A 19,509-nucleotide genomic window follows, 5' to 3' on the forward strand; every position below is an offset into this window, starting at 1 on the left:
CAAACTTCAAATTCCGTTAGAATTGCAGCAGCTTCTTCAATGCAACAGGGCATGTAGACAGAATGACTAGAATGGAAAATGTGTATAATCTAAATATAGAGAATTGCTCTAAATTGTCTTCACTTTCATTCTTCCAGAACCTAATGATAGTGAGAAGGAAGAAGGTATTCTAAACTAAAACCAAGGAATTATAGGGCTGTGTTATCAGTTCCACTCAGACTTGAGTAAACCCTAAACAAAGTAGATCCTAATTTGTAGAAAACACACTGCTAAAAACAGATACATGCAGGTGTCATTCTGCGTCACTATACCCAGCAGGCCACAAGTAGTATCATAATGGTGTGTGGAAGAAAAACTGCCTGAAAATGGTCTGAACTGGTTAATACACCCACAGTTTCCGATCTCTGATGCAGGACTCTACTCAATGTGCCACAACGGTTAGCCAGCCCGGGAAGCACTGTTTCTCGGGTAAGGTTTCAACAAACTGGCTGGTAAGGATGGAACTCTAAGTTAGTATGCTCTGAGAATGATGCCTGGCCATGAGAAGCTGGTTGCGCAGGTAAGTGTTTGCAAGTCGCAAACCCTCCTGGCCGACAGAGAGGCCCCACAGACAAACAGCACACCTGCACCGCTTCTCTAGAAGAAGTACTCCCTGCATCAAAAAGCTGGCATTGGTCGAATCTGCAACAAGGGTCAGAGAAATGGACCGCATCAATGAGATAAACTCAGTTCCTTTTCTTTTTTTTTTTTCACAGCTTTATTGAGATATGATTCACAAACCATACATTTTATTCATTTAAAGTATGCAATTTGATGGTTCTTACTATATTCATAGAGTGCAACCATCACCAGTCGCAGTTTTAGAACATTCCTATTACCCCCAAAATAAACCTCATATCCATTTCCCCCGAACCCTCCCAGCCCTAGGCAACAACTAATCCATTTTCTGTCTTTATAGAATTGCCTTTTCTGGAGATTTCATATAAATGGAACTATACAATATGTGGTATTTTACAGCTGGCTTCTTTTATGTGTTTAATATTTTCAAGTTTCATCCATGTTACTGTATACATCAGTTCTTCATTCCTCTTTTTTGCTGAATAATATTCTACTATGTGGATATACCACACAGTTCTTCTTCACAAGCCATAGAATCTCTTTTGTTATATAAACAAAGCTTTAAACAGTGATTAGGCCCCCACACTTAGCCCATAAATGCCTATTTAATCCATATTATAGTTGAAAATATATCATTAATTGCATAATGCTACAGTTCTCTAGAAGCATTATCAATTACCACAGTGTTATCTGGATCAATAAAAACACTGGGATTGAAAGTCCTTTATAATTAAGTCAACTGCCTAACACTTTCTTCCCCTGTACATTGTAGGAGGAAAAGAACTTGCAAGCCCTGAGGCATCAATACTTCAGGACATAACTGTTTTTTGACTTCACCCAGTTGAAGACAAACAATAAAATTACAACTATATAAAGCTGGTTTCTGCAACCTCCATCTCTTCTTGCTGGGCCCTTCATCCCTTCCCTCCATCTTTGAAATCCAATTCCTTCTGTACTCTTCACTCCATCCCCTATCCCCAAAACAAAGCAAGATCTTTTACACCTGTTAATTAACGCATCCTCATTCTAAATAAAATAATACATTTACATGAAAATGTTACTTAAACCAGACATTTATTTTCTAAGACATTCTCCCAAAACACAAAATGAAAATTAGTTTCCCTAGATGAACACTTTCCAGCATGAACAAGCTGGTGAGGGGGTAGTTTTTTGTTTTGTCTTGTTTTTGCCGAGAGACCCTCTTGAATCACAGTACGCCCACACTATAGCATATTTAGTCAGTCCTCTCAGGGTAATGCATACCCAGAAGGAGGGCAGAGAAAAATAAGGAAGTGTTATCAAAGTTGTTAGGTATGATAATTGTATTGTGATTATGTCTGAAAATATCCTTATCTGTTAGAAATGCATAATAAGGTATTTGGATGGAATGATGTGATATCTGAGATTTGTTTCAAAATACTTTAGTTTGTTGGAAGAACAAGTATTATGAAAATGTCCTTACTACCCAAAGCAAATTACAGATTTAACACAATCCCTAACAAAACACCAAAAACATTTTTCACAAAACTAGGACAAATAATCTTAAAATTTGTATGGAGCCACAAAAAGCCCTGAATAGCCAAAGCAATCTTGAAAAAGAACAACACTGGAGGTATCACAATCTCAGATTTCAAGATACACTACAAAGCTGTAGTAATCAAAACAGTATGGTACTGGCACAAAAATAGACACATAAATCAATGAAACAGAACAGAGAGCTCAGAGAGCATGATTATATGGTCAATTAATCTTCGACAAAGGAGGCAATGGGAAAAAGTCTCTTCAACAAATGGTTCTGGGAAAAGTGGACACCAACATGAAAAAGAATGAAACTGGACCACTTTCTTACACCATACACAAACATAAATTTAAAATAGATTAAGGACCTAAATGTGAGACCTAAAACCATAAAAATCCTAGAAGAGAGCACAGGCAGTAACTTCTCTGACATCAGCTGTAGCAACATATTTCTAGATATGTCTCCCGAGGCAAGGGAAACAAAAGCAAAAATAAACTATTGGGACTATATCAAAATAAAAACTTCTGCACAGCACAGGAAACAATCCACAAAGCTAAAAGGCAACCTACTGAATGTGAGAGAGTATTTGCAAATGACATATTTGATAAAGGGTTAGTATCCAAAATACATAAAGAACTTATAAAACTCAACACCCAAAAAACAAATAATCCATTTGAAAAATGGACAAAAGACATGAACAGACATTTCTCCAAAGAAGACAAATAGATGGACAACAGACATATTGAAAGATGCTCAACATCACTCATCATCAGGGACATGCAACTCAAAACCACAATGTGATATCACCTCACATCTGTCAGAAGGGCTAAAATCTAAAACTCAAGAAACAACAAGTGTTGAGAAGGACGTAGAGAAAAAGGAACCCTCTTGCACTGTTGGTAGGAATGCAAACTGGTGCAGCCACTGTGGAAACCAGTATGGAGATTCTTCAAAAAATTAAAAATAGCTTTTGGTCTTTTAGTGATGCTGCAGGGGTGGCCGCTGTTCTCTGAGCTTTGCAATGTCGCCCAAGGATGATAAGAAGAAGAAAGATGCCAGAAAGTCAACCAAGAAAGACAAAGACCCAGTGAACAAACCTGGGGATAAGACCAAAAAGAAATGATCCAAAGGCAAAGTTCAGCACAAGCTCAATAACCTGGTCTTGACAAAGCGACATAGGACAAACTCTGTAAGGAAGTTCTCAGCTATTAGCTTATAACCCCAGCTGTTGTCTCTGAGAGACTGAATATTCGAGGTTCCTAGCCAGGGCGGCCCTTCAGGAGCTCCTTAGTAAAGGACTTATTAAACTGGTTTCAAAGCACAGAGCTCAAGTAATTTACACAAGAAATACCAAGGGTGGAGATGACCCAGCTGCTGGTGAAGATGCATGAAGAGAGCCCACCAACTATACATTTTGAAAAATAAAACTTTATTAAATTAAAAATTAAAAATAGAATTACCCTATCATCTAGTAATTTCACTCCTGGGTAATTTATCCAAAGAATATGAAAACACTAATTGAAAAAGATATGCGCACACTTATGTTTACTGCAACATTATTTACAATAGCTATACTATGGAAGCAGCCCAAGTGTCCATTGAGAGATGAGTGGATAAAGTGGTGTGTGTGTGTGTGTGTATGTGTGTGTGTGTGTGTGTGTGTGTGTGTATGAGTATTATTCAGCCATAAAAAGGAATGATATCTTGCCATTTGCAACAACATGGATGGAGCTAGACAGTATAATGCTAAGTGAAATTAAGTTGGTCAGAGAAAAACAAATTCCATATATGGAATTTAAGAAACAAATGAACAAAGGAAAAAAGAGACCATCCAAAAACCAGACTCTTAACTACAGAGAACAAATTGATGGTTACCAGCGGGGAGGTAAGTAGGGGGACAGGTGAAATAGGTGATGGGGATTAAGAGTACATTTATCATGATGCACACTGGGTAATGTGTGGAATTGTATCACTATATTGTACACCTGAAACCAATATATAACACTGTATGTTAACTATACTAGAATTAAAAATTCTAAAAAAAATACAAAAAAAACCCACTTTAATTGGAAGGAGGACAATGGGAGGAGAAATGAAATAAAATACTGATAATTGTTGAGGGCAGGTGATAGGTAGGTGAGAGTTCATTATTCTTTCCTGCCTTATGTATGTATAAAAATTTCTATAGTAAAACAGTTTTAAAAAGAGCAAGAAATTGTTCTCTTCCTCACAGGTAGTCTTTTGCTTCTTCCCTTTTCCTTCATCACACTTACTGTTGTCATTATACATTTTTGAGATTATTTAATGATTGTCTCTAACTAGACTTTAAGCTCCATGAGGATTACAAAGATGTTTGCTTAGCTCTAGTAGAATTGCTACCACCTCACAAAGTTTCTGGCATGTGACAGGCCTCCAACAAATATTAAGAAAATGACTTAGTCAATATGATAAGTCATTGTGCACCTGGGTCAATACCAATAAATGCTCAATAAATAAAATGGGGGGGGGACCAGGAACCTTTGGATGAAGGAATTCAACATATTTACCTGTATGTACTTACCATTTAAATTGACATGCTTTTCTATTTAAAGTGTAGTAAAAATGTCACAAAACGGATTTAACTTCAACTAGCTTGTCCTCACTTTACACATGTGATGTATTCCCAGTTAATAACTATAATCTCCACTTTATGATATGGAAACTATGGAACTAAAAAGTTTGGAAACTTTTTCAAGGTCATGATGAAACAGAAGCACAAGTGAACAAAGCTCAGCTCTGTTCTCAGGCCTCATGCTGTTCCTAAAAGAACATGATTTTAGTCTCAGGAAAAATAAAACAATAAAAGAGGAAAGGGAGTACTGTATATATTAATTCAATCTTCAGTGGCTGAGAAACTTGAGTAGTATGACAGTCTCAGTTGGAAATATTTTGACTTTGCCCAAAACAATTTCAAGGTTGAAGCACCCTGTAGTAGAGGAATTCTAAAAAGCAGAAGGTGAGGCATTTAGACAATAGAGAACAGAAAAAGATGACACTTAAGCAATGTTTTGTTTTGTTTTTTAACTGGTTAAATTGAAATAGTATAGTGAGGGACAACTAATAAGAAAATTCATATAGAGAATAAATACTAGTACCAAGGCATTAAGACACAAGTCCCCTGGGTTCCCAAATTTTAAGTTTATTTATCTCAAATATAATACTAGAATTAATAATGTTTCTATTTAATCATTATTTTATATAGAAGTAGCCTACTAAAATATCACTATGCTCCCAAATCCTTTCGAAATGGTTAAAATCCAAGTTCACCTTAATTTAGTAATAGATAATGATGTGCACATTCAGAAAGGCAGAACTGCAAAATGTTTGCCATTAATGGAAACATAACTATTTGTAAAACTAATCTTAATTCAGCCAATCTGAAAGCTCTTGAGCTATGGTGCCAAAACATGTCACAGCCACATTTTTGGAGAACATTTAGAGACAAACTAATCAAAGTCTAAAATAAAGTCCGCCACAAAATCTAAAAAATTAAAATACCTAGTTTTAGCAAAAAACATTTTAAATATCCCAGTAAACTTATTGTGGGCAGAAAATCTGGAAAGATTTTTTTTGTTGTTGTTGTTCACATAGAGGGTTACAAAGAGGTATCTGGCCTGGGTTGAATTCTACACTAGGTTACTCTACTGCTACTCAAGCATAATTACTACTCTTGGAGCTGCTACAAGGACTCAGGGCGTTCAGGTTTACTCCTGTACTCCTGTATCATGGGTTGTCAAATCATGTGTCCAATTTGCAGTACATCATTCACTGCAGGGTAACGATTTACATATGCAATTTCCAAAGAAGAATGAAAGATTTACTTGCCCCATGATGGCTTCTTCTCAACTTTTAAAATAATTTATAAAAGCGCCAGCTGAGCATGAATTCGCATCCCCAGTCTATCAATACCCTCAGCCCTTTAATGTAAGCAGTAAAAGGAGTACTGTCCTCTGAAGGCAGACAACGCTGCTGACCCACGCGAGGCATTGATTTGTAGTTGTTTTTCCACTGGGGTGATGGATTTGCGCTCAGCTACTCACGGTGTCTACTAGGTCCCCCTGGTGACCGACAGGACATGAAAGCAGTAGTAGGGTTCGAAGACACAGACTGGCAGCGGCACAGAGGGTGGAACGGAGAAATCATGAAAGATAAACACGCGAACAGTACACATGACATGACTGAGAATTACGTTTGCATTGCTGGGGTATTTGAGACCGGCACCAGACACTGTCCCCTTTCCTTTTAGAAAGCAAACACCCATCCGCCTCTTTCGGGCTTCGGAGTCCTACCTCCTATTTAAATCACGAGTGTGATGGAAAGACCGAACCAAGGGGCTCGCACTAGACACACGTCGCTTCTCGGGTATTTGGGGAAACACTGATGTGACAAATTGCCATAATTTTCTAAAATATGGTGGAATGACACACCACCTCTCCTACCACCGAACGAAGACACAGAGTCGTGAAAAGCCGACCTGCGGGGCCCACAGGGGAGGGGGAGGAGAGCGCCAGACCAGGGAGCAGCCGGCGCACGTCCCGAGCCCAGGCTGCCGAGCCTCAACTACTAGGAACGTAGGGTCGCACCCGGGTCACGTCTCGGGGCTCTCGGGATGCTAGGGGCGCTAGGGCGAGCCCGGGCGGGGAGACCCGGGCCCCGGAGCCCGGCGGCCAGGGCGCGAGAGGCGCCGGGGCAGCCTTAGGGGGCGCGGGCAGCGCCGCCGTGGGGTCTGCGGCGCCGGGGCTGCCGGGGAGGGCGCGCCGCCAGGTGCCGGACGGCAGGGGGCAGCGGGTTTCGAGCGGGCGCCGGCCGAGGGAGGGAGGAGGGAGGCGGGCGAGTCCCGCGCGGCAAGGGAGGGCGCCCCGCGGGCTCGCCGCCGGCCTACCTGGAGGTAATAGGGTTTCCTTAGCCAGGCCCCCGGACAGAGACTCCTCGCCATGGTAATCACACATCGCCCCGCCGCGCCGCAGTCAGAGGCGGACCCGAGCGCTGGCGACCCGGCTCCCCGCCTTCCCCCTCTTCCCCGCCCCCAGCCCGCCCCTGCCCGCCCACTCCTCCGCCCCTGCCGCGGCGCGCGCCTTGCTCCCCCCGGCCCAGCTGCGGTGACGGCGGCCGGCTGCCTGAGGCTCGGCCTCCTGCTCTGCTTGCCCGGCCGCCGCGGCTGTCAGAGCCGCCGCTGCCGACTCCACAATAAAGGGGAGTCGCGCCTTGCCTCGGCCGACACAAATCCAACTGCGCTTCGCGCTTAAAGGGGAGGCGTGCGGAGGAGGCAGAGGGCGCCGTGGAAGGCCGGGTGTCGCACGCTCCACGCGGGGAGGGGCGGGTTGAGCAGGGTGTGTACCGCGCCGGCCAGAGCGCCGACCCTTCGGACCTTGCGGACCCAGCCGTGGGCTGCCGGGTCCCAGCGCTGCTTCCGCCGCGCCTTCCGCCAACCCCGCTACTCCTCCAGCTAGGACTGACGTTCCCTTTGGACTGTGCTCCTTCAGTCGGGACGTGTCTGGGCGGGCTGCATGGAAATTTAAGGGAAGCTTGGGGTTCCTTGCATGGAGACGGGCTCGTTCTTCCTCGCGCGCGGCGGGGGGTGCGGCCGGGGCAGGGGGCGTCTGCCGCAGCCCGAAAGGCCTAGGGGCGCAGCCCCTGAGGACTGGGCTCTGCGCTTTGTGGCGGAGCGAACGCGGACAGGGCTCCTCTCCGCTGAACTGAGAGTGCCCCCCAAAGCCATTTCTTCTCTTAACGGCCCTAAACTTTTTTTTAAAATGTACTTAAAAAAAAAATTCAAACTTTAAGTTTGTATTGTTTTCAAACATCTTCAATTTTCCTGGCCCCACCCAGGAACCCTGACTCAAAAGAAAAAAAGAAAACTAGTACTGAATTAAATGCAGTCCTGAAGATAGGAGACCTGGGACGTGGCATAGCTACTGAGTGAAGGCTACATAACGAAGGGTGTGGTGTCTCTTTTGACAGTGAAGTACAAATAAGGGAAAAAAGAGCCACCCTAGTGGGAGAACATCTGTTGTTCCGAGAGACGCGAGAGATGCGTAATGAAGGACGGTGCGTTTTTTGCTTCTTTTACCCCACAAACTACCTTTTCACGTGATGCCAACACAGTTTAGGTAGCCAGTTAGAACTCATTCTGGCCTGTTGCTCTGAGCAGTGTTTTCTCCAGAAGCCAATCTTTACTCAGTCGCTGTGGTTTTTACCTAAACCTCGTTCTGGTGTTTTGCATTTCTGGAGGGAGAAAAAAAAAACTTTGCACCTGCCCCTCCCCCAACCCACATACAGACACAGATTTTTAAACCAGGGTGTGTGTGATTGCTTGCAGATAAATCCATTTTTCATTGATTTTCAGTTTGGGTTAAGAGAACAGTAATTTCTTGAGTTAGCTAAGAATGAATGCTCCCTGTTTCATTCATTCATTCATTAATCCAGTAAATACTAACCGAACACCGGGACATTGTTCTAGTTGGTTGGGTTATAAACCCGAACAAAATGGAAATACCCTTGTGAATATTACGTTTTCGGGGTGTAGTAACAAGCAATAAATAATAAATGTAGCAAATGAAATCAAATAGGGTAATAAAGCTGATAGGGGATATAAAAAAAGAAAACATAAGGGAAGATGAGGGGAACTACAGGTGGTGTAGGTTTGAAGAGAAAGATCGGGAGTTCAATTTAGACATGTGACATTTGAGATCTATTAGAAATCCAAGTGAAGATCTTGAGTAGGTACTTGTAAATTTGAGTCTGGGGTTAAAGATAGTGGCTCAAGCTAGAGATATTTGAGAGATACTAACATTTAGATGATATTTACAGCCATGAGACTGGACAAGATCACCAAAGGAGAGAAAGTAAATAGAGAACCAAGGATGAAGCTAGCAAAGGAGACTGAGAAGGAGCAGCCAGTGAAGGAGGAAAACCAAGAGAGAGGTGCCTGGAAGCCGAGTGAAGATAGTGTATCAAGGAGCAGTGAATGCTTATATGGAAGGACTGAGAACTAACCTTTGGACCTAGTACCATGGAGGCTATGGTAACACTTGAGTGGAGCAATGGGAGAAAATTTGATCCGTGTGGGTTTAAGAAAAAATGGGAGGAGGGAATTAGGCTGTCTAATACACACAATTCTTTTGAGAAGTTCTTGACAAAGGGGAGCCCAAAAATGAGCAGTAACTGGTGGTGGAAGTAGAATCAACAGCAGAATGACAAATTGGGAAAAATACTTGTTTTTGATGAGAATGATCTGGAAAAGATCTGGAAGATGAAAAATCAATGTAGGATCAAGAAGGGAAAATTGCTGGAGCAGTGTCACTGAGTGGGAAAGAGTTTGGAATCTAGCACACAAGCGAAAGGATCTTCTGTAGACAGGAGCACAGGCTCTTCTATGGGAACAGGCAAGCAAGTGGATAGGAGGGGTAGTGGGAATCTGTGGAAGTTCTCTTCTGGTCATTTCAGTTTTCTCAGAGGCAAAGGAAGTAAGGTCATCAATAGAGAAGTGAAGAAGAGTAACTGAGCTTTGAGGAGAGAAAAGGTGTGACGTAGTTATCTAGGAGAATGGGAAGATGAATGGACTAGGGAAAAATCATATGCTTACTGAGTGCCATAAGGACCGACTTGAATTCATGGTCATGAATTTAACGGAGATAAGTCAGTGTGGTGGTGCCTTTTTTGTCCACTAAAAATTGGCTACCAGGATGCAGGCTCAGAATAGGCTTAGAATTCTTTTTAATCATGTTTTACCAAGGGAAGAAGAGCAAGGAAGTTGAGAATACAACTAAGGGAGTGATTATGATTCTCCATGGAGTTTAGGATGAGGGAAGAATGAATATGGAGAGATCAAGGACAGAGAAAAGGTGGTAGGATCAATGAATTGCAAGTTTTTGAGGGACTGTAGGAGTCAGAGAATAAAAGGGAATGAGCTGGAAAGATAGATATATAATAAAGAGTCTGACTCCATTTTTAAAATATTCATTGACAGCTTTCAAGCTCCACCTCTCCTCTTTTCCCTGTGCCCCACATCCAGGAAAATTGATAAGATGACTCCTTTGGTGCTGGTGGAAAGTACAAACCATGCAAGACCCAGCCCACTCGAGGGAACCTTCATCCTGGTCCTACCCCTCTATCACCATAAAACCCTAAGACAGTCTTCTTTCTCTGCTCCCTTAGACCACATTTGTACCAGCTTAGGAGCCTGCCCTGCTCTCCACAGAGAGCTGCTTTTTGCGAGTAGTATTTTTTAAGATTTTATTTTTAAGTAATCTCTATACCCAACATGGGGCTCAGACTCACAACTCTGAAACCAAGAGCCACACACTCCACCGACTGACCCAGCCGGGTGCCCCATACAACTTCTCATACTCTCTTTGTACGTGTGTGGCATCATCAGTATCGACATCCAAACCAAATCTGAGGTAGAGGAGTCCATCCTACTTCTGCAGAGTGACCACAGGAATATGGTTATTAGAGTGGGATGCATGAAAACAAGATTATGGAGAAGTGATGCAGTCTAGAGTGGAATGCAACGATGGCAGTGAGTGCCTAAGGAGTGTGGAATACAGTGTCATTGGAAGAGACTCAAGGAGAGTAGATAATCATAAGGATTATCTACGTATATGTTGAAAACAAGACTTGGAATTAGGAAAGGTGCTAGAGAGGATGTCAGTAGCCAAAAGATAAAGTCCTTGAAAAATAAGGCAGAGTGATATATGAGTGAATAGGTGACTACCACAATGAGAAGGGTGACAACATCAGAGGACATGAGTTAAAAAACAAAGCCAAGCAAATACTGGTTGGGGGAGAAATTAGAAAAGGGAGAAGAAGAACAGCCTGAAAGAAGCAATGAACAGCAAGGAGGATTCCTATCCACCTCCACGTCCAGCGGAGTGAGGTCTCTGGAAAGCCTGCAGGGACAATTGCATCTACAGGGGGTGAGCCAGGCTTGCTTAGAACAAGGTGAAGGAAATACTCAGAGAAGAGATTGAGAATACAGAGGATTTTGCTGGTGATGGACCATGGATTCCAGAGGACACAGTAGAATAGTCTCAGAGATTGGGGAATGGTCAGAAAAGGATTCAAAATAGGGGCTATGAAGAGCCTTGAGGTGGGCCAGTGGGTGGAAGATGAAGGGTGACCTGGAAGTGTGGAATTTTTCCTGGTGAGGGGTATAATAAACAAGAATAACAAGGAAAAGTTGCAACCAAATGAGGAGAAATGATGATTCAGCTTTTATTTGGAGTCAGCAAAGCTTAAATGTAGTTAATATTTTCTTATTTGGAAGGGGAAAATTAGTTTAGATCATTTTATTTCAAACTTGGGTTGTTTTCCTTGTCATCACATATTCCAGGAGCCTGAGAGAGAAACGTGGGGCTAGGGCAATCTCCCATGATCCACATTGGGAGCCTCAGTATAGGTGGGTTTGATGAGTACCTCATACCCCTGGACTTGTACTTTTGGTTTTAAATAGCCCTTATGTGTTCCAAGATGGGCCCAAGCATGTTGGCCTATGGCAAATTTGAGTAGGAAACTTTTTGCCTCTTGATTTGGCCATCCTTTACACTCTCATTACATTAGCTCTGCAAAATTTTTTTTTTTAAGATTTTTATTTACTTATTTGACAGAGAGAGACACAGCGAGAGAGGGAACAGAAGCAGGGGGAGTGGGAGAGGGAGAAGCAGGCTTCCTGCCAAGCAGGGCCCGATCCCAGGACCCTGGGATCATGACCTGAGCAGAAGGCAGACTCTTAACGACTGAGCCCCCCAGGCACCCCAGCCCTGCAAATTCTTGATCTTGTATGTTGGACCTGCCTTACAAACATCTAAATTTACCTGTTTACCTGGCACTCATTCTTACGAAACTTAAAAGTTTTCTGTTTTTTTGTTTTTTTTTTAAGATTTTATTTCTTTATTTGACAGAGAGAGAGAGAGACAGCAAGAGGGAACACAAGCAGGGGGAGTGGGAGAGGGAGAAGCAGGCTTCCCGTGGAGCAGGGAGCCCGATGTGGGGCTCGATCCCAGGACCCCAGGACCATGACCTGAGCCGAAGGCAGATGCTTAACCAACTGAGCCACCCAGGGGCCCCTAAATTTTTCTGTTTTTCCAAGTAAAAGCTAGCTAATCCAAAACTAATCCATATGATACTATCCAGAGGTGCTAATTTGTCATCATGTAGCATAACTTTGGCCTTCCATGGACAAAGGTGTGACTCCAGTAGTTCAAGTACAAGTGACCCTTGAACAATATGGGTTTGAATTTTGCAGATCCATTATATGCAGATTTTTACGGTATAGTACTGTAAATGTATTTTCTCTTCCTTATGATTTTCTTAATAAGTTTCCTTTCTCTAGCTTATTGTAAGAATATAGTATGTAATACATATAACATATAAAATACATATAACATATAAAATATGTGTTAATCGACTATTTATGTTATCGGTAAGGCTTCCAGTCAGTAGTGGGCTATTAAGTTTTTGGAGAGTCAAAATTATGCGCAGATTTTCGACTGCATGGTGAGGGTGTTGGCACCCCTAGCCCCCGTGTAATTCAAGGGTCAACCCTATAGGAAAATCAAGATCAGTAATCTTTGAACTTGGTTTATATAACCTCAAAAGAACTTTGAAAAATACATCTATCCCCTTCTCATTTTTATATCAGTGTCCAAAATTTTTATCATAAAATAAAACAATTGTAAAGGAAGCAATTTCAATATTGCATTGTAAATATTGGCATTTAAAAATAAGAGCCACACAAGTCTTAAGTATGTTCAGTGGACTATAAATACCACAGCAGTTTGATACCATTTTTTTTTTAAAGATTTTATTTATTTATTTGACACAGAGAGAGAGATCGCGAGAGCACGAACACAAGCAGGGGAGTGGGAGAGGGAGAAGCAGGCTTCCCGTGGAGCAGGGAGCCCGATGCAGGGCTCGATCCAGGACTCTGGGATCATGACCTGAGCCGAAGGCAGACGCTCAACGACTGAGCCACCCAGGCGCCCCCAGTTTGATACCATTTAAAGAGTAAATTAAAAAATTATTTCTTTAGCTATCCTAATTGAAACATTATTCCTTTTTCTTCTTCTTTAACTTTTATAATTCCATTTCCCTTATAGAATTTTGTCCTGTTATATATTTTTACGGATTCTAATTTATTTTTCAACCTGTCATACTTCCCTGCAATAAAAAATAATTTGGCATGTTAATGCCATTTACTTTCATTTTAAAAATTTGATTTTTGAATACATAATACTCTCATCTGTTTCAAAAAGAGAAACTAACTTAAAAGTGTAGATTGAGAAGTATTATTCCCACACTCATGCCTTTCTACCTTATCCCTACCCTACAAAGATAATCACTCATTAATTTTTAATGTATTCTTCCAGTGCCAGCGTTCCTTTATAAATAAAAACAAAATTGAATATGTATTTTGAGTTGAATATATATTTCATCCCCCTTATCTTACATAAAAGTTGGATTGCTTTATTACAGTTTTAAAAACTGTAGAATGACAATGTACTGATTAGATTAATGAAAATATACTAATTAGACCAATATCAAATCACACCCCTGATAAGAATTCTTCCTTTACCTTTTACCTTGAGTGTGGGGTTGGGTCACCAATTCAACTCACATTCTTCAAGGACATTTCAAAAACCTATGGTGCTTTTAGTTTTTTGGGTTCAATACCAATAAAAGCCAAGGTTGCAAATGGCAGTCCTAGGCAGGCATGTTTTGTTTGGGTGGTTCAACATTTACAGATTGGGACATTTTACATAAAGATCCAGATTTCTGACTCTTGTGAAAATTGGATGATCAGCTAACTTAGCATTTCATTCACTGAACAACAATGAGTTGGCGCCTGAGTACAGCATCCTTCTCTTTTCCTGGCCTGTGCTCTACAGTTTGCCACAGTTCCCCCCCTCACTCCCTAATGTTTCTGCCTCAACCCCCAGCACTTATTTCTCTTTCCAGGCTGCTCCCTACAGGCATCTGAATTTGTTTTTTTGTTTTTTTTTTAAAGATTTTATTTATTTGACAGAGACACAGCGAGAGAGGGAACACAAGCAAGGGGAGTGGGAGAGGGAGAAGCAGACTCTCCGCCCAGCAGGGAGCCCAATGGGGGGCTCCATCCCAGGACCCTGGGATCATGACCCGAGCCGAAGGCAGACGCTTAACAACTGAGCCACACAGGCGCCCCAAGGCATCTGAATTTGTGACCTCTGAGTTAACCTCCTAGTGAGTGATTTGGGAAAGTAGACACAATCAGGAGTTTCTTTGAAGCTTCAAAATGGGAATCAGGAAAGGGACTAGTGGAGAGAATAGAAGGGAGATTAGGCTCTGAACTAGTGATTCAATTAAAAAAGAACCCCTGGTTTATGTGAAATTCCCCAGAGAACAGAATAGACAAATTATTTATTTACACTGTTTCCTGGGCTACAAATTCAGTCACCACCATCCACTAGAATGAATTTGCACCCCAGGGAAAAATGAAGTCTGTTGTGACTTAGTCATGAGAACATAAGACTAAAATGAGAGACAGGGCATTAAAATAAAAAAAATTAATAGAAAGAAAGGAAGGAAGGAAACTAAAATGAGAGATAAGGCACACATTTATCCTCTATGAAAAGGCGAATTGAATATTGATTTTTAAAAATACAATGATTCTCTAATTGCTGATATCACCACCAAATATTATGAATCTGTTGTGTGCAAAATATTATAAGATGATGTTAGGAGTATAGAACACAAGAAATTTAAAAGGAAGTAAGGCAGGCATTTTGTGTCTGGTTTTTTAATATTTAATTTAATTTAAAGGAATGATTAGAATTTGACAGTAAATTCTAATTCATTATTATGTCCTTAATACCTAGCACAGCACCTGGCATATAGAAGGTAATCCATAAACGTTTGCTGAAAGGATGAATGAATAAATGAGGCTGCCAGAAGGACAAAAAATACAAAAACAGAATAGGTTTTAAAGATGCTTTTAACTTAAAAGCAACATTCAAAATCTGAAACAGAATCATGAATGACAATCTATATTACATTGTTTATTCTTATTGGTACGTTCCCCAAAGAAATATTGTGGGTTTTTTGGAATAGTTCCTCAAGAAAAGAAACAGCCTATAATAATTTGATGCTAAGATTTTGTCTGACTCGAGGCATAACACTGTAATTCTGGAAATTGAAATTCCCCCAATGAAAACATGGCACTGATAGACTTCTATTGAGAATTCACGATGACTATAGCAAGCATGTCAGAAATTATCATATAAAACTTGTCACATGCCTGTGATGATGGCATTTCTTAGAACACCTTTGGATTAATCATGAAAACAACTATTCTCTCAGCAGCTGCTGGAAGAAAAAAAAACTTGTCACATGGAAGTTATTGAAGGGTTTACTTTGTTATGGTGGGTTGTGGTCTTTAGCAAGATATCAACTTGTCCTGAGACAGAATATTTTCAGCCTCTGGCAATAGTCTCAGGGTCTCCTATAGAATAACTGTCAGTGTCATAACATTCAAATAGCATTTTACAATCTGGTTTCCCTATTTTGTGTATAAGGGTATGCCATGCTCTCTACAGAAGGGGGAAATTGCATAGAGACTTCAGCAAGAGGTGACCTGGTAGCACACTCCCAGAGCCCAGCTTATTAGGGTGATTTGTAGTGCTGTCTTCCCTCTGAAGACGAGCCCTAAATATTTCCCAGTTCTCTTGAGCACAGGAATAACCATCCAAATCCAGGAAACATCCAATTCTCTCAGATGACAGCAGAGATCTTAGGAGACCCAGATGTTTCCTCACTGATTACCCCCAATAAAATCCAACCAGAACCAACCAATTCAGAAGATGTAATAAGGGTCCAGATTTCTCGTGGAGCATCTTCCTTATCTCTTTCCAAGTTCCTTTTTTTTTTTTTCTCGTTTTCTTCAGTGTTTATTGTTTTCCATGTAGTGATTAGGAGCTATCTGGAGACAGATAGATTTTTGTCTGTCTGGTTCCACCACTTTCTCGCTGTGTGACCTCCTGGGGCAAGTTATTTAAAATCTCCATGCCTTAATTTCATCTTTAGTAGTAGGTCAATAAACCTGTGTGACAATTAAATTAAGCTGTATGTTATAAAGTTCTTAGCATAATACCTCACGCAGGGTAAGTACTACACACACATAGATGCCTAAAATGCCGTGCTGGAAAACCATGGGCAACAACTTTTCTTTAAGTGAAAAAAACAATAAAAGGAGTTTTTCACTTCAAAAGCATAACTGGGTAAATAGACAAATTTACAACCATTCCTGTGAAATTTGTTATTGAATAAATTCACGGAGCACCAACATCTTTAACAAACCTTCCCCAAAAGCTTTAGGTAAAAATCCATCTTTGAGTTTTAGGGGAATGAGCTTTTCCACACAAATTAATTTCCCTTTTTTTTTTTTTAAGATTCATTTATTTTAGTGGGGAAGGGGCAGAAGGGGAGGGAGAGGGAGAGAGAGAATCTCAAACAGCCTCCCTGCTGAGCACAGAGCCTGAAATGGGGCTTGATACCACACCTTGAGATCATGACCTGAGCTGAAATCAAGAGTCGCCCACTTAACTGACTGAGCCACTCAGGTACCCCCACAAATTAATTTTCTTAGTAAACAAAACTAGTCCCTTAGTACCAACTAGTACTAGTACCAACTCTTGTAAAAATTTTGACCATTGTTACATTAACAGAGACCTTTATGAACTGTCACCTATGTCCCTGTCTTATTAAACAAATTATAATGAACACAGTTTAACAATTTCTTGATGCTATTTCTTCATACTATATAGAATCACATATCTGGCATCTTGAGAGTAGGCTGGGTATGGCCCAATGATAACAGAGAAGGGAAGCGAACCAGTCTTGAACACATCCACTGGGATAGGATTGGAACTTGGGATTACTGACATATTAATAGGTATTCAAAATATTTCAAGGTATCAGGCCATAGTTCATAAAAGCATTTGTCAGTGGGTGGCCCAAGGCAGCAGTCGAACACATAGTCAAGTTGACACAAAATCAAATAGCTCAGAGGGAGATAGTTCTCTGGGATTCACACCAGCAGACTGGAGGTGGTAACTGGAAGGTCTGTCCAAAGATTGTCAGGTTCTATAACCACGACCTGTGTAAAGGGCAGGGCTCCAAACCTAGAGGTGACGGCTGTGCTGGGCAGGCAACTGGAAGATAAATTGTGGAATAGAGACCAAGGGAAAGGTTTAATTATAAGAGTAGGGACACATGAAGAGAGTTGAAGTCTAGGATATTATCAAGGTGAAACCAGTACAAGGATGACTTGACCCTAGGTCATAGACTGTGGGGCTGGAATCAGTTAAAAATCTTTCTCAGGTAAGGAGATGTTGGGTAATTTGCCCAAGCTCATGTTATGAAGCTGCACAGCCAGAACTGTACCACAGGATATCTGACTCCCTACATATTTCTGCTGCTTTGCTTGGTTCACTTTACAATAAAACAAAGGTTATACTATTCTGGAAAATATAGAAATGACTGGATTTGTTTTTCTGATTCCAAGAAAAATTCCAATGGTAAAATTCTGGCGTCACATAATTAATTTATAATTTTTGATGGGACAAGAGTGAGTTGCCCCTTTATTTTTTTTTAAAGATTTTATTTATTTATTTATTTATTTGAGAGAGAGAGAGAGGGAGAGAGAGAGAGAGCACAAGAGCAGGGTGAGGGTCCGAGGGAGAAGCCGACTCCCCACTGAGCAGGGCTTGATCCTGGGACTCTGGGATCATGACCTGAGCCGAAGGCAGATGCCTAACAAACTGAGCCACCCAGGCACCCCTGCCCCTTTATTAATAAGAAAAATATATTGATGATATGGAATGGCTTGCTACATGTGTACCTTAAGAATTAATTCTTTTAATAAAATAAAAAGAATTAATTCTTTTAAATTCCTACAACCTAAAATTAAACTTTTTTAAAAGATTTTATTTATTTGAGAGCGACAGAGCGCGTGCACAAGTAGGAGGGAGGAGTAGAGGGAGAAGCAGACTCCCCGCCGAGCAGGGAGCCCAAAGTGGGACTTGATCCCAGGACCCTGGGATCATGACCTGAACTGAAGGCAGGTCACTTAAACTGAGCCACCCAGGTGCCCTAAAATTAAACTTTTCGAAAGGAGCCTGTGTATCCTTATGAAAATAGCACAATTCAATTAGATTTGAAATTAAACACTAGTTTCAAATTTGGTACTCTAAAAATACATTATTATAAGTGTTTACGAATGTTAAGATATTTACCCATTAAAAAATACCTAAATTCACATATTCAAAATTTGGTAATAAGCTAAAAGCATTTAGTTCAAAGGAACAAAATTTTCTTGACATGAGAAATAGAATATTATTAAGAATCAATGATCTCGGGCACCTGAGTGGCTCAGTTGGTTAAGCGACTGCCTTCGGCTCAGGTCATGATCCTGAAGTCCCTGGATCGAGTCCTGCATTGGGCTCCCTGCTCAGCAGGGAGTCTGCTTCTCCCTCGGACCCTCCCCCCCCATGCTCTCTCTCTATCTCATTCTCTCTCTCAAATAAATAAATAAAATCTTAAAAAAATTTTTTTAAAAAAAGAATCAATGATCTCTCAGGGTTCTCATTTTAAATTCTTCTTAGATGATTATTATTTTATTGCCTGTATTACCAACAATAAATATCTCTCTTTTGAATCCAGATCTTTTTAACTTTATGTTCTCTATTACTGCTTTCCTGAGATTCAGATCTAAAGGAGGCTAGTAACCCTCCGCTCCAATCCTGCATTTCCTTTTTCCAAAAGGGTATTTCCTCTTGACTGCTCCACCTAAAGCTCAAAAAATGTCAGTTCTGGAATTGTGAACAATGGTGGTGCTTTGCAAAAACAGGTTAAAAAAATCAAACAGGTAAGGGAAGCTGGAGGTGGATATCTGCTAGGCAGTGGACGAGCGGGCATGGAAAAACAGAAGTCCAGAAGTACACAGAAACCAAAGGACAGGAAAAATCAGTATCCAAGAATCAAAGACAGGTGGAATTCAGAGTGTGCCAGAAATCAGGCAAGGACACCAAATTGACCAGAAATCCCAAAAGAATGCTTTAAGAAACGAGGAATGCCAAAAAGCCAGGCAGATAGGAACCCAGTGAGCAAAAGGGTGATCAGGAGCTAAGAGCACAGCCTCTGCCAAGAGGTCTGGATAACAGAGCCAAGCACCTAGACAAAGAAGTCAATAAGGAAACCTTGATTCTCCAGCCAAACAGTATCCAGCTTGGTACTGTCAGGAGAAGTAGGGAAAAGGAAATCTAGTTGCTCAGGGAAGACAGAATTGGGCCAACCAG

The 19,509-nt window shown here is 41.2% G+C and overlaps 1 protein-coding gene, 1 non-coding gene and 1 pseudogene across 3 annotated transcripts in view; 2 read left to right on the forward strand and 1 right to left on the reverse strand.

The window, feature by feature from the left end:
* DIPK1A (divergent protein kinase domain 1A) overlaps window positions 1–7,639 on the reverse strand; it is a 119,377-nt gene extending 111,738 nt beyond the window's left edge. The window contains exon 1 of one of the 2 annotated variants that reach the window (XM_027598022.2): window positions 7,545–7,639. Coding sequence is in view for 1 of the 2 variants with exons in the window: in XM_027598013.2 (XP_027453814.1) it covers window positions 7,059–7,112 (54 nt within the window). In the remaining variant the exon portion in view is untranslated. Of the gene's footprint in view, window positions 1–7,058; window positions 7,186–7,544 lie in introns of those variants that run through there. The other variant, XM_027598013.2, reaches the window with a different exon arrangement.
* Window positions 3,159–3,528, forward strand: LOC113924354 (annotated as a pseudogene).
* A 7,813-nt stretch (window positions 7,640–15,452) lies between the features above and the next one.
* On the forward strand, window positions 15,453–15,518 carry LOC113917562. The gene has a single exon (XR_003518279.1). It is a non-coding gene; the product is annotated as a small nucleolar RNA SNORD58 (small nucleolar RNA).
* Window positions 15,519–19,509: the final 3,991 nt, after the last annotated feature.

The sequence above is a fragment of the Zalophus californianus genome, chromosome 4, assembly GCF_009762305.2.
Source record: "Zalophus californianus isolate mZalCal1 chromosome 4, mZalCal1.pri.v2, whole genome shotgun sequence".
Taxonomy (NCBI): Eukaryota; Metazoa; Chordata; class Mammalia; order Carnivora; family Otariidae; genus Zalophus; species Zalophus californianus.